The 17,209-nt window shown below is 52.1% G+C and overlaps 2 protein-coding genes across 7 annotated transcripts; both read left to right on the top strand.

The window, feature by feature from the left end:
* Positions 1–887: 887 nt before the first annotated feature.
* Positions 888–5,448, top strand: CIRBP (cold inducible RNA binding protein). 6 transcript variants are annotated; one of them, XR_004080123.1, is made up of 8 exons: positions 888–966; positions 1,546–1,654; positions 1,751–1,857; positions 2,205–2,343; positions 2,431–2,515; positions 2,645–2,709; positions 5,044–5,147; positions 5,291–5,448. XR_004080123.1 is itself a non-coding variant. In XM_031045919.1 (7 exons), the coding sequence occupies exons 2-7, from the start codon at positions 1,552–1,554 to the stop codon at positions 3,142–3,144; spliced, it is 516 nt and encodes a 171-aa protein (XP_030901779.1). In that variant the 5' UTR covers positions 888–966; positions 1,546–1,551; the 3' UTR covers positions 3,145–3,896. The 6 variants fall into 6 exon arrangements, 4 of the variants coding, with proteins under 4 accessions (XP_030901779.1, XP_005145699.1, XP_005145698.1 ...); XR_004080122.1 differs by having other exon boundaries at positions 2,642–2,709; XM_031045919.1 differs by lacking the exons at positions 5,044–5,147; positions 5,291–5,448 and adding an exon at positions 3,128–3,896.
* Positions 5,449–7,353: 1,905 nt separating this feature from the next.
* On the top strand, positions 7,354–8,010 carry FAM174C (family with sequence similarity 174 member C). Its single transcript, XM_034070775.1, has 2 exons — positions 7,354–7,646; positions 7,851–8,010. The coding sequence occupies exons 1-2, from the start codon at positions 7,354–7,356 to the stop codon at positions 8,008–8,010; spliced, it is 453 nt and encodes a 150-aa protein (XP_033926666.1).
* Positions 8,011–17,209: the final 9,199 nt, after the last annotated feature.

Raw genomic sequence — 17,209 nt, 5'->3', positions numbered from 1 at the left:
TGCCACAGAGTTTTCCCTTTCAATAAATAAGTTTTTAATGCTGAGGACATCCTTACCTCAAAAAAAAAACCAACCATTTTCAGTATTTATTAATGGGCTGAGGAAAGGGGCTTTATTATTGTTAAAACTCCACAAGCTGTATGCTTTGGAAGCAGCAAAGAAGCTGTGCATTCACTGGTCCGGCTGCCCCGCCGCAGGAACCATTCTGCTCCACCGGCACTGACAAGGGAGCGGAGCCGCACCGGGAGGCTCTGGAGCAGAAGACGCGGCCATGGGCCTGCTCTTGACAAGGGCTGCGGTCGCCATGCCACGGAGCCACACTGTTAGCCACGGCCTCCTCTAACCGTGTTAGCCTCCTCTCCGAGGAGCGGAGAGCGGCGGGGCAGGGCGGGGCAGGGCGCTGCGGGCTGGCGGAGTCGGAGACCCGCTAGGACCGGCCGGGGCCCACGGGGACACCGGGCCCAAGATGGCGGCGGCCCCTCAGTCGGCCCCTTTGTCTGCGGCAGCCACCGCATTGCCGCGAAGGGCGCGAAAGTGGGGCAGCGTGGACACGCCCCCCGGGGGCCGCCGCAGCCAATCAGCTGCCTCCACTTCCTTCCTTCTCACAGGGGCTCTCCCCGCCAATGGCTTCCGTGCTCCCAGCCAATCGGCGCCGCCCTCTGCGCCCCGCCCACAGGAGGGGGGCGGGGCCGTGAGAAGGAAGCTGCGGTTTTGTACTCGCGACCCCCGCCCCTCGTTCCCCGCCGCGCTCATGAATATTAATGAGGTCCGGCCCAACCAGGAGGTGCAGCGGCGGCAGCGCTTTGGTGTCGTCATTCGCTCCGCCCCGCAGCGGGGTTAATCTGCATATTCACGAGGTGGGCGGGGAAAAGCGCGGCCGTTTATAAGCCACCGCCCCGCCAGCCCCGCTGCACATCGCGTTGAGGCTTTGAAGTGCTGCGTGGACGCTGCTGCGCCAGGGCACCGGTAAGGCGCCCGCGGGCTGCGGCCGGGCTGGGCCGGGGCGCTCGGAGCGCTGGAGCGCAAGCAGACGTGTGTGAGACGTGCAGGGCTTGCTCCCCGGGGCAGTCCGAGCATGGTGCCCGCCCCGCGGCGTGGCCGCTCTCCGGGACTTGCGGGGAGCCCGGCCGAGCTACCCCGGCCGCTTGCCGGGCAGGAGAAGGGGCCGGGAGGGCCGGAGCGCTCCTTCGGAAACAAAATGGCGACAAGTCTCGACAGTGCAAAATGGCGGCTGGCGGGAGGAGGGGTGGTGGAGTGCGCTTGCGCCGGTGGGCGGGGCGTGAGGGGCGGTGCTGGCTCAGTGGGGCGCGCATGCGCGGTGGTAACCCCGCGGGTGCGGCGGGGCCTGAGCGGCCTCGGGGTTCGGGCCTGGTCTGGGCCGAGGCTCCGCCGGCGCCCGGCCGCGGGCCTGCTCCCTGGGCTCTTTCCTATCCCATAAATGGCTACTTCGGTGGAACGGGAGCTTGTGCCCTGTGGAAGCTGTTGAGGAGTTAAAAACGGTTCCAGCTTTGTGGGAGTATTTAATTTTGGGTGTTGGCTCCGCAGGTCAGAATGGCATCAGATGAGGGAAAGCTCTTCGTCGGAGGCCTGAGCTTCGACACCAACGAGCAGTCGCTGGAACAAGTCTTCTCTAAATACGGACAGATCTCTGAAGGTAAGGCTGCAGTGCCCAGCTGGATGCTCCCATCCGTTTGTCTCATTGCACTGGCGCTCATGGCTTTGGGTTCATTTTTGCTTGCTTTCTTTATAGTTGTTGTGGTGAAAGACAGAGAGACTCAGAGGTCCAGAGGTTTTGGCTTTGTTACTTTTGAAAACATAGATGACGCTAAAGATGCGATGATGGCCATGAATGGGAAGGTAAGGGGGCTTTGGAGCAGCTTCTTTATTTCCTATAGCATACTAAGAGACGCATGAGGGTTGTGTAGAAGACCAAATGAATAGTAGTACATTAACACGGTCAAATTACGAGTTTCTGAAGTTGTACAGCTTGTTTTATGACAGAAAAATAATGCTTTTTTTATAGGAATACTTGTGTATGTCTCAAGTGTTAATTGTGCATCTGGATTAATTAATGGGAAATAAAACCATTGTAAGAATTAGTATCATTGGGTACTGCACAGCTGGTAATAAAAGTATGTAACTCATTGTATATATATATCTTGTTGCTGTTCAAATACCAAATGGGTGTATTTTCTGTTTGCCAGTCTGTAGATGGACGACAGATCAGAGTTGATCAGGCTGGAAAGTCATCAGAGAACAGATCCCGCGGCTACAGAGGGGGCTCTTCCGGGGGCAGAGGCTTTTTCCGTGGGGGCAGAGGTCGGGGCCGTGGCTTCTCCAGAGGTGAGTGGACGTGGATCACTTGAGTGCATGGAGCAGTGGTGCTGGTTGTCAGGATGCTTAGAAACCCATGACCTGTGTTTGTTCAAGGTGGTGGAGACAGAGGCTATGGCGGAAGCAGATTTGATTCCAGAAGTGGGGGATATAATGGCTCTAGAGACTACTATAATAGCAGGTAAAGTCATCCCACGTGCTAGTGGGCTGTTGCAAAGCTCTTTAAGCCCATTGCCTCTTGGGCATATGTGTCAATAGGCTTCAGAAGCAGTTGAGCAAATCTAAAGCAGGTGACTATTTTTCACAGCAGGAGTCAAGGTGGCTATGGAGACAGGTCATCAGGAGGATCATACAGAGACAGCTATGACAGTTACGGTAAGCCCTGGTTCAAATGGGAATGACAAGTATGTTTGCTGTAGGAACTCTAAACCTTCTGACCCTGTACTTTTGAGTCTGGAAATGCTCAGTCGGACTGTACCACTATTGCCGTTCTTGCCCGTAAGAACCAATCTGTCAGGCTTTGGACGTGGTTGTGCCAGTTAAGTTTCTAATTTGTAATGCATGTGTAGGAGTTGCTTGGATCTAAGGCAAAGGGAGCTTTTAAAATACATTCCTCAAGCTTGAGACTAAAGACAAAACTCAGATGCCCTAACAAACTTTAATCAAGGGTGGGGGAAGTTCTCTTGCGATGTAGCCAACTAGCACTAGCTTCTGAAATAATGCAAGGGAGTAAAATGCTGGAACTTGTCTATGCTTCAGTGCCTTTACAATTGTGCCTGCTTCTTGTCCTCAGCTACACACAACGAGTAAAAATCCTTCCTGACTCAAGATCGTCCTTCCAATGGCTGTATTTATAAAGATTTTTGGAGCTTCGCTGAAATGGTTATTGTGTAGTACATCTACTTGTATTTCCACTTTTGTAGTATTATCAGTTTGAATCTTGTCAAACACAGCCTGACAGCTTCTGATACGAGATGGTCTGATTAGACTTTCCTTTTAAGAAAGCTCGGCTTTCAAGTGTTTTTAATCTTTTTTTGAAAGCACTTCACGTTTTATTTTGCCCTCCCATGATGAGCCAAGGTGTTTTTTTGCTTTCATAAGTGGTGAAGTTGGGGCCCCAATTCAGTTTCTTTTGAGATAGAAAGGACCTTTTAATTCAATGTTCACTGGAAGCTGAACAAGCTGTGGACTTACCTTTTTTTCTTTTCTTTTTTTTAAGTGCATTACCTTCGTCTTTTGTAACATTCCTTTAGTGTAGCAAGGTAGGAATGCAGCCTGGGTACAAATTGGAAGGCAAACCACCTTGATATATCTAAAGAGAAACTTGCTTGTATGTTCAACCTGCATAACGGTATTTTTACTGTTGTTATGATGTAAATTACCCAGAAATAGACTTGCAAACTTACCATAAAAGAGGTTCTTGAAAATGTTTATTTATATTGTCCTTTTTTACTGGAAGAAATATGCATATTCCATTGATATTGTATTTGAAGTGGTAAAGGATTCTTGTATACAGTTTTCTTTGGCTTTACGAAGCCTATTAAAAGACCGTCTGAAATGAACTCTGCTCCTGACATGTACATTTCATTGCACAACACAATCCTTGAAGACAAAAGAACAGTCTTTAGTAGAGGATGTCAGAGAAGAAAAAAGTGGCAGTGTAAGAGCGAGCCAGAGTTATTGACCAGCTGCTAGATTCTAATCTGGATCGGTCTTGCCCTGTGAATTGAACATACTTTCACATAAGAGGACTGAAAGCACATGCTGTTGGATGCTTCAGCACTTGAAGCCTAAGTCAGCAGCTGAGGGAATGCCAGGGTTAGGTAGGATGATTGATGTTTCCTTAATGCTGAAGTAGCCTACATTGACAAGCTGTAGTAAGGAAGCAGTCCTTTAGTAACTGGACTCGGTAGGAACTTGAAAAGTGTTCACTGGTAGGTAAATTGCCGTGATTAGGTAGCTTTGTCATTGCCTTACAAGTTCTAAGAATTCTTTGCTAGCATATGGAAACTGCAGTGTCCTTGGAGAAAAGAAGTGTTGTGCCTCCAACAGAAACCTCTGAGACGAAAGCTGCTCTCTTGGCTAGTTCATATGTGGAAATAGTCCTGTAATTCGAGGTAACTCCTTTTGCTCATGTCCGCATCCTTCCTCTTGTTGAGAGCTCATTTGAAAGTCTAATGTACCTGTGAAATATTCCTTTGGCAATTTTGGTCAACTGAGGGAAAAATTGTAACCCATGCCATATGCAACCTTTGGCTTGTGGCACAACTTCAGTTCCACAGATCAGAGATGGGCATGCAGTCATGTCTTGCTAGTAGGTATGGAAGCAAGATGGGAAATGAATTCCCTGACTCGATATGTGTTCATCTATTGAGATTCTTTCTAGACTTCATTAAGTTGCTCACTTTAATTGTAGCTTTCTTTGCCATCCTACTTGTTGCCATTAACTTTTTCCCATAGCCCACACCTCCTAAGCAGCCATGTCAAAGTGGTTAACTCTCTGCTTAGGGATCAAATGATACATTGGCTGGTGTGTCCAAGGCATCAGCCAGCCTGGAACAGTTTTCCCAGACTGTGCTTCTGTGGTGTGATGGGTTCAGCGAATGGCTTGTGAAACCCTTGTATCCGATGTGACTCGTGCTGGGGGAGGCGGGTGGCAATGTGAAGTCTCCAGCTGATACCTCTATTAATGCACCTTTGCTTTGGCAGGCTGAAGAGAGGAGGGATACTCAACATGGAAGCCCAGTGGGGATTTGAGGAAGGAGAGCCTTCGTTCTGAGGAATCAGGACCAACCCAGGAGTTTGCCAACCAGGTAAGGTCTCTTCAGTCCCTTTTCCTGAACCAGCAGGTTCTCATTGTTACTGGTAGTGGTGCTGTCAAGACTGGTGGTTTCTAGGTGAGAATTTCTATGGGTTTTTGTCTCCCTTTAAATTCAATGTCTTCATTTCTTTGCAGCAATGAAATGTATCAGAAGACCCAGAAGAGTGGCCACTGACTGGAGAAGTGGAGATGAAGAGCTTGGAGCAGTGGTGTTTCTGATTCTTTTTATATAGATCAATGGGACAAAGCAATTAGTTAAGCTGGAATAAAATACCGGAATGTGGAAAAAAACCCATGAATCTCCATAGTACTTTTGTGGGGAAAACACAGGAATATTGGATGTGGCCCAGGTGTACAATAGGATCTGGGTATCTTGTGTATAGCCCAGTTAAAAATACAAAATGAAACCTAAGCTGTTCTGGTTGGGGTTGAACAGAGAGCAACTTCAGGGGCTAGTTTGAGGAAGAAAGTCAACTGCATCTTGTAACCTTGAATTACATGGAGGTTGTGCATCTGCAGAGCTTCAGTAGTTGAAGGGAGTTGCTGGATGAGAAATCCCATGAGCAAGGAGTTGGTGTTTGTAGAACAGAAGCTGGTCTTCCAGTTGAAATACAAAAGTAATTTGCACTTAGGTGCTAAATGTGTTTTTTGAGCTTGGATAATGATTTCCTTCCCTGTATATCGGAGCGGTTGTTACGCTGATGAAAGCTCAGACGTGTTTCTGCTGCTCACAGAGGTAGCTGCTTACATGACTTAGTTCCCACTGTCCTGCTGGGCTGGCATGGGGCTCCAAAATGAGAGTGAGACCTGCCAGAACCACTCTGGGACCTGATGCTCAGGAAAAATGAGGTGTTCTCAGGTTAAACCTGAAAAGGAGGCAGCTCAATAATGAGAATTTACAATGCCAGAGAGGCTGGTGACTGGGTGTATTTTAGACAGCTTTGAAGAGAACAGGGCAGGAGGCTGCACTGGTATTGTAGACAAGGAGGAGGGTTTCTGATGGTCTCTGCTACCCTGCCCACCTCTTTTGTGTTGAAAGAGCAGTTGATTGCTTTATCCTGCTTTTTTCCTCTTGTAACTGTTGCTTCTCTGGCTTTTGGTTGTGCTTTGCCCTGCTTGAAGGACACTCTTAATAGTGTGTTATGCAAAGAAGCCTGCTCATACAGCCCGAGTGACTTGGGAGACATCACATGGCTCTGGTGACAATGACAACGAGTGCTGCAGGGTGTTTGAAGGGCAGAGCTGATGGTGTGTTCTCTGCTCTATGCTCCAAAGCCCGGTTATCGAGGCAGGCTGTGGCTTGCCAACTTGCTGAGCTGTAGCCACTGCTGCTGTTTCTTGAGTCAGCCCCCTGAGCAGGCAGCAGTGATGGAGCTGGGTTGCTTGGCTGGAATAAATAAACTCATTAAGTGGTTTAAGCAGCTTTAAAACCTTGTGCTCATTAAGAGATGCTTTCTCGTGCTGGGGAGTCCCAGGCACAAAGGTATTTGCACGGTGGTGAGCAGGGAGCTTGCTGCGGAAGAGCCATTGGGGAGCTATGAGAGCCCTGGGGCTGCTTGTGTCTATGGAATGGGAATGATTATGGAGCTTCCTTCTTCAAACCTCCTTTTTCCTTCTTTTTTTTAACCTTTTTCAAATTATCTAAATGAATGGGATTTAAAATCAGAAACCACCACGTTTCAGGGGTTGTATCCAGCAACGCACCAAAGAGCTGTGCGTGCTACTGGAGGATTATATCAGTATGAGAAACGTTTGCGTTCGGGTGATGTTTAACCAAATTCAAGCTGGAAACACTTGGCGTTATTTGAAAGCCCTTCCTGGACACCAGGTGCTTGAACGCAGGCAGAAACCATCGATAGGTGCAAAACGGGTGACCCGGTGCCTTGTGGCGCTGGGTGGGTTGAGAGAGCAGGGATGGGGGGCTGGATACGGATGAAGGGGCCTGATCCTGTCGCGACATCTGCGACGTGAGCTTGGCCGGGGTGGGACGGGACCGTTTCTAGACGAGACGCCGCTCGCTTCCAGGCCGTGTCCGCGGGGGAGACCGCCGGGCCCAGCCCCGGAACGGCGCTGCCCCGGAACGCGGCGTGCGGCTCCGCCGGGCCCGGCCGGGGCCTGCGCTGCGCGGCACCGTCCCGCCGCCTTCCTGCGCCCGCCCCGCCGAGGCTCGGTTCCGCTGTGCAGCGCCCGGCCCGGCCATGCTGCGGCCGGAGCCGCTCTGCCTCCTCCTCCTCCTCCTCCTCCTCCCCCCGCACGGTGCCCGGGCGCCCCCCCCGGCTCCTCCGCCCACCCCGGGCCCGAGCAACGCCACGGGCGCCACCCGGGCGGCCGCGGGTAACGGGACGCGGCCGAGCCCCTCGCTGGAGCCGCGGCGGGCGCCGGGCTTGGGGCTGCTGCCGGGCGCGGGGCTGCCGGTGCTGAAGCGGGCGGTCTATGTGCTGAGCGCGCTCTCGGCCATAGCCGCGCTCTACTTCCTGCTGCGGGCGTGCCGGTGAGTGCGGCCCGGGCCGAGCCCCGTCTGCCTCGGGTTCCCCTTCCCTCCTTCTGCCAGACCGCAGCTTTGCTTCCCGAGCATCCCCGTTGCAGTGGGGGTGAGGCTTCTGCAGGTTCACGGCGCTGTTACTGACCGCAGTTACTGCTACCGACCACCCGGCCCCGTTCCCCTCACCCTGCGCTCTGTGTTCCCCAGCCCTAGGTCACAGGGACCCAAAAACCAGCGAAAAACTCATTTCAGGTTGAAGAAACCCCAGCGGAGGAAATACGGGCTCCTGTCGAGCCATGACGAGAACACGGAGATGGCCTCGCTCGACAGCGACGAGGACACGGTGTTTGAGATGAGGAACCTGCGGCGGTAAGCGGCTGCTTCGTCTGTTTCTCTCTTCCTCGCAAGGGGCTCAAGCTCCTTTCCTAAGGACGTGGGAGCTTTGGCACAGATCCCATAACCAGAGCTGCATAAATCACACTCCTGTGTGTGGTCTGTCTGTGTTGGCACCCAGGCTGCTTCTTGCCTTTCTTCATCTGTGTGACCAAGCGCTCTGGAAGGGATGTACCCTGGCTTGCTTGGAGCACTGCTTTGTGTCGAGCTGGCCCCTAGGAGGGACAGAGCCCGTGTGTGTCCAAGCTGAGGCTCCCCACATTAGACAGGGAAACAAAACCTCCTTGTTTTCCCAGTATAGGAATTTCCCCTAAGCTAAACCTCCCAGTGCCATTGAGGCACCCGTTCCTGCTTTCCCAGTGCTGTGATTTCATCCCCTGGATGACACCAGTCGGGTTTCTCTGTCAGGTTACATTGCCTGGGTGTGCTGGCTGCCTGGCCCCTCAGCTCCCCCAGCTGTTCTGAGGTCGGTAGTGATCTGCCACCCTGTCCCTGCTCACACTGATGCTGTCTTCTTCTTTCTAGATGATGTGGGACCAGCGGCATCCATGGCGCAGACTGACCAAGGGGCTGCAAGTCCAGTGGGATTACCAGTGCTCGAGTTTTGTGTTCTATCTTTGCTTCAAATGACTATTAATTAACAGTCCAAACACTTCCATAGCTGGGGCGGGGGAAAGGGGACCAAAGCTGTTTTCTTCACACACATTTTTAGGGAAAGGTGGAGCTGCAAGCTAAGGGATGCTGCCTTAGGTGCTGTTACCTGCATAGGGAGGTGCTGAGGAGAACATGGCTCAGCATTTGTCATCTTACCACTCTGGACTCAAGTGCTGCAGCTGTGTGTTTTATAGGTGCTCATATCCCTCTCTACTTACTGTGGCAGTCAGCTTGATGCAGGCAAGTGGGTTCCTTTACTGGCTGATCCTCGTTCCTTCATGCAGCATTAGGTTACTTCTTTTGGAAGTGTCTCTGTAACCAGCTCTGATCTGGTAGGAGCTGGGAGAACTCCTGTTGTCTGTTCCGCTAATGCTGGGTGTGGATAGTGTTGTGTCAGTTCCAAGAATGAGATAAATGCATTGATTTGCTCATAGTTGCAGGGTGAGCAGATACACGAGGTAGTAACAGGTCATGACATGAGTTTACAAAGACATGTTTACAAATGAAAGGTGCCACTTAGCCCAGAGAAGCAGGTCCCTGAAAGAGGAATCAGTCTTGTGGGGCCATGGGTGTTGTGAGTGTTCTGCCCAGCTCCCATGGTGTGCTCACCAGGGGAGTGTGTGACATGGACCAAGCTGTGGGATGCTGAGCTGCTCTCTCTGTCTGTGATCACCTGAGGAAGAGCTGGAGCACTGTGGTTTGGCTTGGGCACCTTCACTGCAGGTGTGATGAGTGAGCTGTCTGAGCATCTGATGGCTGGAAAAGCAGGACTCAAACCCCTGCAGGTTGTGATTCTTAAACCAAGACAGCTGGAATGACTCTCTTCTTGAAGGGTACTGGAGTTTCACTCCATTTGCTGGTACTCAAGCTGTGTCCCAGTGCCTGCCCAGCAAACTGGGATGTTTCTGTGCAGCCCATTGTGTTGGTATTTGGGTTCTTAGAGTCCAGGACCAAATGTGAATGTGTTAGAAGGTCATTGTTAGGTGGAGCTGCTGCTACAATGGTGAAACTGCTTGCTCAGTGCTCCTGTTTACGGCACATTTTAGGCTTGAAGGGAAGGCCCACCCATGAAAACTATGCGTGCTGCAGACCTGGATCCTCAGGTCCTGTCCCACCCAAAACTGGTAGTGCCTTTGTTAGGAGAACCCAAGGGAGTTACCCTGCAGGTCAGGGAGTTCCCCCATTGACCTCGCCTTTGAGATGAAGTTTGAGAAAGCTTTGGACTAATGGTTCCTTCCTTTTAGCTAGCAAATCCTCTGCACATAAGGGGACAAACCTTAGCAGCAAGAGCTGTCCTGACCCAAACAGCAAGGGCAGCTCCTGCAGTGGCTGAGGGAGTGATGTGTGATCCTGGTGCTCTCCCAGGTGAGGGGCAGTGTTCCTCTGTGCAGTGGGTGAGGTTTCCTGGAGAAGCATCACTCAGGTGCTGTCTTGCACACGTGCAAAAGATTTTAAATATATATATTTTTAGTAATGCTGTCATGTGAACACAGCACCTGGATGTGCCCTAATTTCATATCATTTGTATCCTTTCATGCCTCTTTTAGGTACTTTCTGCTTGTTTAGCTGATGCAGAGATGAAAGCATTCGCTGCCTTCCTCTGTGAGGATGGAGTAATGGCTAAATCTGGCCGTTGCTGCCCCTTGGGTGATCAGAGAACTGATGTGTTTGATTCGTGGTAGTGTGTCCTCCTTGATCCTGCACAGCCCGGCAGGCCTATGCACGTGCTGATCACCTTCTCTGGCTCCTCAGCTCCCTGTGCAGGGCTCTGTGCCGGAGCTGGATCAGCCTGGCTCTACTTGGGTCCACTGACATGCCCCTGCTCAGTGTTTTGGCCACCATTCCTTGCCTTTTCTTTACCTGAGGGAATGAGCTTGATCATTCTTTAGGCTCTGCTGCTTATTAGACAGGTGGGGTTTGCAATTTGCCCATTTCTTTACCTTGCAGGAGTGGATGATTTCTTTTTAGTGTTAAAAGTTGGGTGATTTTGGTAAGAGGAGACCTTGAGCCGCAGATCCTGCTGCTTTTGCTAGAATTTGATTTAGCTGTAATAGATAATCTAGAATTTGAGCAGGGAAAGGTGTGGAAGGAATGAGCCAGAGCACATAATGAGCTCTGGGGTTTGATGCTGTGTGTGCTCATGGTAATGGAGGGTCTGCCAGCCCAGGGGGCACGTGTCTTCAGAGTCTAAAGGGTAGAGAGGAAAAAGGTGATGGTGGGGCTATAGCATAGCGTTGCTGTCACTTCTGCTCTGATCCTGTTTCGTCTGGAGCCTGGTTTGAGCTATAATCAATGCCTCTCTGTGGCTGGTTTTCTTTCCCTCTGAAGGATCCTGAATCTTGGAGGCCTGGTCTTGGATTTGCTCTTTGCAGGCCAGGGCCTTGCATTCCTGCTCTGTTCTAAAGTATCCTTCAAGGCATTTTCTCAGAGGAGAAGACAATGATGCTGATCACAGATGCGAGGCTCCTTTGAGGACAAGTCTGTTGCTTGGCATTGCTGCTCCATGCCTCCTGGAAGAGTAAAGCAGAGCTGTCGGAGCAGCTTTTCCTCCCAGGGGTGGAGCAGCCCATGGGAATCGCTGCAGGCTCTTTTGGGAGGGGTTGATCTTGCTAATGAGAGTGGCTTTTAAAGCCTCTCATTGTTCCTGTAATAAGAGAGCAGCTGAGTAGCTACTTCAGTTATAGTTTTAGGTACTTTATGTGTATTTGATACCGGTGTTGATAGCTTCCGAGGTCTCTGCAGCGGTTGGATCTTCCAGTAGCATTCCAGGCGAGGTTTAAATCCATGGATGCAAACAGCCACACGTGTGCTCTGAGCATGCGAGGCAGCTCTGGTCCAGGAGCTGCGTGGCTGCAGGGTTGCGCCTGTGTGAACACACAGCAGTGCTCAGAGCAGCGTGTGCCTGTCCCTGGGCAGGCTGATGCCTCACCAGCTCCTTTTCTTCCTCCAGGGTGAGCCATGGGGGGCAGGAGGGGGTCTGTGGACTTTGGCCTGCGCAGGGCTCCGGGTGATGGTGCTGATGGGCACAGGGTGATGAGGATGATGCTGCAGCCTGCTTGTGGCACAAGCGACAGCTACAGGGTTCGCTTGAAACAATCCCAATCGTGTCAAGCCAAAGCCTCATCTCTTAGGTTTATGTAATTGCCCCTCTGATCTTCTTGGAAAGCTCCATCGAGTGCTCTGCTGTTGCTACTGAGCTGCGAGGCAAATCGACTGCACCGTCTGCTGAGGTTAATGAGATTGACTGAGCGCGAGTTGAGCATCAGCTCTCTGTTGCTAAGAACGTGCTTCTGTTTTGTTTCCCTTGGATGCGGGATCTGCCGTGCTGGGAGAGGGACCTGTGGTCTGAGCACATTGCCAAGAAGTCAATAAGGCAGCTCCTGAGTGCATCGTGCTGCCTGTGCTCCCAGGAATGGAGGAGCGAGTCTTTCCCCTCCTGCTTCAATTGCTGATTTACTGTTAAATAGCGACCAGCCCTGCATCCATTGATTGTTTTACTTTGGTTTACAGCATCCCCCCTCCTGTATCCTGACACAAGTGGAATAAAGCATTCCCTTCACCTGCTCCCCCTGTGGTTCTGTGGGACTGGTGCCTTTGTGGAGCCTCCCTCTGCCTGAGCTTGGCAGCAGTTACACCATCACTCTGCCCAGTGTGTTGGGGCCACACACCTCTCATTGCCTGCTGCTCACTGTCACCTCTCATCTCAGGGTTGGTTTCAGTTTCCCAAATCTCCTCCTTTTCCCTCCTCCCTGTGTGACATTAATCCCTTCTCTTGCACAGAAGACTTCAGTAAAATCCTTACAAGGGTGGTCCCAGCCTCTCTGCAACAGGAGAACCAAGTTATGTTTTGCTTATCTGGAAGCCTGGTGGGGATATCCTGGCTCTCCACTCCAAACAACTAAAGCCTGGATCAAATGAAGGATGCTCCCTAACATCTGCTTTTCACCCATCTCATGAAGGAGAGTGGTTGTGGAGGCTTGGCTGCACAGATGAGTGGCACTGAAGAGGTGAGAAGCCGAGTTCCCCATGTCCCTGCTCTCCTGCCCCACAGGAGCCAAGTGGCTGCATTTGCTGCATGGTTGAACCTTGTTCTTGACAGGAGCTTCCATTGGAGCGGGCAGGTGAGGGCCCAGGCCATGGGGAACCCTGTAGATGGCACTCACAGACCAAACATGCCACTGGCAGCACCGACAGAGGTTGAACACGGATCCTGCTGCCTTCCAAAGGCTGCCCTTGGAGGTGCAAGTGCCCCCCTTGGGCTCTCTTGGCCTCAGGGCTGAGGAGCAGCAGGGTTTGGGGCAGCTCTTGGGGAGCTGATTGCCTGGAGAGCAATGTGGGTGATGCTCTTGGCCCTGGCCTCACCTCTGCTGGGTTAACCTGGACCTTTCAGTGCTTGTGTTTGTGATTCTGGCACAGACACAGCCTTAAGAGAGCCCTGATTTGGTTGAATGAAAGCTCCTCACTCGCACCGGTGCTCACCACCACTAAGGAAAGGGTTGTCTCTGTGTCTCTGCAGGGCACAGTTGTCTTGGGCTGGTCCAAGCCCCAGAGGGGATAAAGCCTGGCCCAGAGTTTGCTCCCTTCTCCTTCAATCTGTGTTTCCCGGTCCATGTGCCTGTGGGAAGCACAGTGCAGCGTTACACCAGCGTGGGGGACCCCAGCCCCACCGCAGCAGCACCCTCTGCCTTTCCCTGGGGAGCTGCTGTGCAGAGCTGGCTGCAGTGCTTCACAAAGGCATGGAGAGCACTGGCCGGGGCAGTCTGTGGGAGATGCAGCAGGATCCAAACCGAGTGCTTGCGTGGGGTGGACAGAAGGAAGAATTTCTCCCTTGTGTCCACCTTCCACCCCTGTGAGGGTGCTGAGGTGCTGGCACAGGGTGCCCAGAGAAGCTGTGGCTGCCCCATCCCTGGCAGTGCTCAAGGCCAGGTTGGACACAGGGGCTTGGAGCAGCTGCTCCAGTGGAAGGGGTTCCTGCCCGTGGCAGGGGTTGGAGCTGGAGGAGCTTTAAGGTCCCTTCAGCCCAACCCATTCCATGATTTGATGATTCTTGTCCATTCTCAGTCTCAGGGGGCTGGTAGCCCCAGTTAGCACTAATGGCTGTGGCCTGTCCGTGTGGGATTACCTGCACATACGCTGTACTCCACACTATTTCCCTGTCCCTGCTCTGTGCTGCAGGATGGAGCTCTCACCTCTTGCCGAGGGGAGGCTCTCACTGAGGTCTCCAGCTGGTGCTGGCTGGGATTCCAGTCACAGACACAAGCTGGCGGCATGGATCTGCTCTGGATTCATTTGAAACTCCCACTTACAGTGTTCTTGATGCTTTGGATGCAGATTTCCTCTCTTGAAACGGGAGCCGGGGCCGTTTGCTCAGTGCCACTGAGCTCTCCTGGTTTCGCTGCCCTGTTTGCTGCAGCAGCATTGCCCTTCGCTGTGCTCCATGCAGAGCAAAGCAACCTCTGCAGCACGGCCCTGAGGAGGAGCTGCCTCTTGGCTGTCTGCTGGCGGACAAAAGCACTTGGCTGGGTTTTAATGAGGGTTCACGATAGGACTGGGGCTTTTTTTGGTGTTTGTGGGCACCTGAGAGCAGCTCCAGTGCCTGAAGGGGCTGCAGGGAACCTGGAGAGGGGCTTGGGACAAGGGCCTGTAGGGACAGGCCAAGGGGAATGGCTTGAACCTGCCCGAGGGGAGACTGAGCTGAGCTCTTAGGCAGAAGCTGTTCCCTGTGAGGGTGCTGAGGCGCTGGCACAGGGTGCCCAGAGGAGCTGTGGCTGCCCCATCCCTGGCAGTGCTCAAGGCCAGGTTGGACACAGGGGCTTGGAGCAGCTGCTCCAGTGGAAGGGGTCCCTGCCCGTGGCACTGGGTGAGCTTTAAGGTCCCTTCCAGCCCAGCCCCGTCTGGGGTTCTGTGCTGTGGGTGTTTTGGTCAGTTTATTGCTGAGCAGCTCTTGGAAGCAGAGCATCCACACACATGTTTTAGGATGTGCTCACAATTTTGCTCCCATCCCTCCAGCCCCTTTGCAGGGAGCAGCTGGGGCAGTTTCCTCCTTTAGATGTGCTCCCCCAGTGCTCCATGGTGCTGGAGCTGGCTCCGTTCATTCCTGTGCTGTGGGATTCAGGCTGTGCGCTGGGAAGGTGGATGGAAGCACTTGAAAACTGCTGCAGAGCCTCCTCTGATGTCTTCTCTGTTCCACTCAACAAAGCTCCTCCACACCACGAGCAGGATCCTTCTGTATGGAAAATTAGCTTTCCTTAGTTGGCTTTTTGTCTAAATCCTTCTTCTGATCTGGATGTTTTCCCCTCGCATGATGGAAAGGTGACTGGAAGTGGCACTTCAGCCACCAGCGCCTTCCCTTTGGAAACGTGGGGTGGTTTTGTTTTAACCATTTTTAAAGGGGGCTTTGCAGGGGAGGATGGAGAAGGGTTTTCTTTTCAAGTTCCACTGGGGAATAGAAGTATAAAGGGAGGAAATGATCATAACGGGGCTGGCAACGGAACAATATTTTTTTTGGAGTACCAGAGCTAATTGAAGAAGGAATTCACACAACAATTTCTGCAATCTAAGGATGAGTAAACATTAAAGGGGATGCGGTACTCCTGCTGCATGCTAATGTGCGCCTGTGCGCAGGAAAGGGGAAGATGTCCCTACAATTAAATTGGAGATGAACGTCTCAGATGTTACACTTTCAGTGTTTTCTTCTTTGCGTTGCCAGATCAAAGCCACGTCCAAGGATACCTGTTGAGAGGATGAAACTTCAATGCACCTACGAGCTGAAATGGGGAGGAAAGGGGATGGTGGGTCCAATCCGGTGGAAGTGCTTCCATGGGCTGCGGGACTACTGTGCATCTGGATGGATCTTGTTGGCTTCAGCAGGGGTTCTGGGTTTGGAGACTCCCCCTGCCCATGTAGAAGTGCTTGTGGGCATTTACTGGCTGCTTTAAGTACCATCAGTCTCTGGGCTGCAGGCAGATGGGGGGCTGAGGTGTTGGTGCACGCCAACGTTCATGTTGGTGGTGGCTCCTGGATGCGAAGAGGTTCGTGTTGTCACTTGAGTGCTGGCAAATGGAACTGAATCGGCATCGGACGTGCATGTGAGCATCCGCTTGTGCCCAGCGCCTCCTCATTCCCTTCTTGGCAGCTTCTCCTGATTCCAGGACGTTTCCATGCTGCAAACCACAGCGACTGCTGCCGCCACACGCAGGATGCTCTTGCTCCCTTTGGACTCAGAGTAATGCTTCCATCCGCAGGCACTGGGGAATGGGGGTGTTGAGATTTGCAGGTCCTGCAGCTCAAAGACACCTTTGTGCTCATCATTGGGGCATCTTTGTGTGTGGTGAAACTGGAAGGTTTCGGTTGGAACAGATGCCAGCTCCATCTGAATCAAGCTAGTGATGGAGCGTTTGCTGCATCCCCAGTGCGCCCCTGCTGTGTTCTGGTGGCTCATTCCTGCAAAACCCTCACGGACTTAATCCCAATCAGGATGAGTACTGGGATTGTTGAGCTCATGTGGAACAATCCCATTGTTTGATCCTCTCTCAGTGCACACCCCCTCTCTGCCAGAAGCGCTGTAAATACCATTTGCAGTAGTGAAACCCCTGATGGGTACTGAGCAGAGCACCGCAGCGTGGTGGTTGTGTGTGGCAGGTCCCAGGGATGTGATGGTGCCAGTTCTCTGGTGTGTTTTCATCTCCCTTCTGGTGGTTTTTTGGTGTTATTTTCTTCTGGTTTTCTCTCACATCAAACTCCCTCTTTCTGAGGAATGCAGAGAGGGTTTAGGTTTGTGCCCTTTGCAATGTATAGTTTGAGATACTGCTTTTTTTCTTGTTGAAGCAGAGGGATTTAGCCATGTTATAACTTTAGCTTCTCCACAGTCATCGTTTTGGCTTCTCAGCTGGCTTGGATGAGCCACTGCAAATGTTTTCTGTGTTCATTAGGGGCCGGGAGGACCGTGTGTCCTCAATGAAGGCTCCCATTCTCCTCACATGTGTGTGTGCAGGCTCAGGCCACGTTAGAAAGCAGCGTTCAAACCCAAATAACTTCCTTGCTCCATCTGAAGCCATCAGGAACATCCCCGTGGCCTTATCAGGCTTTAGCTCGAGGTGTTCGTTATACACACGTCCAGGCTGGATGCGCTTCTAGGAGCACGTGGAGTCCTTGGGAGAAGCCTGGTTTTGCTAGGAGGGCGCAGGCATGCGGTCACAGGTAGCACTTTCCCTCCAAAGGGTGTTTTCCATGTAGAAAACAAGGTGTGAGGATCCTTTTCTTAGATGAAGGAGGGATTAAGGCACAGCAAGAACCGATTTGCCAGGGGAAGCTGTAGCAGGTCAGGGAACTGAAGGGGGATCCTCAGGTCTCAGCCTGCCCCAGTGCCAGTTTTCTTCCCTGTTCTTTGCCTGTCCTCAGCATCTGCGGGATAGCCAGGACTTGGCTTTCCATCCTCAGAAAAGAGGCAATTTAAGGAGATTTCCAGGGGAACAAAGGGGCCAACATGCTCCTCATCCTCCTCCCCTTCCCCTCTGTTTCCACAG

Source organism: Melopsittacus undulatus, chromosome 19 (genome assembly GCF_012275295.1).
Source record: "Melopsittacus undulatus isolate bMelUnd1 chromosome 19, bMelUnd1.mat.Z, whole genome shotgun sequence".
Taxonomy (NCBI): Eukaryota; Metazoa; Chordata; class Aves; order Psittaciformes; family Psittaculidae; genus Melopsittacus; species Melopsittacus undulatus.
Note: the sequence above shows the minus strand (reverse complement) of the source record. Positions and strands in the feature narration are given on the sequence as shown.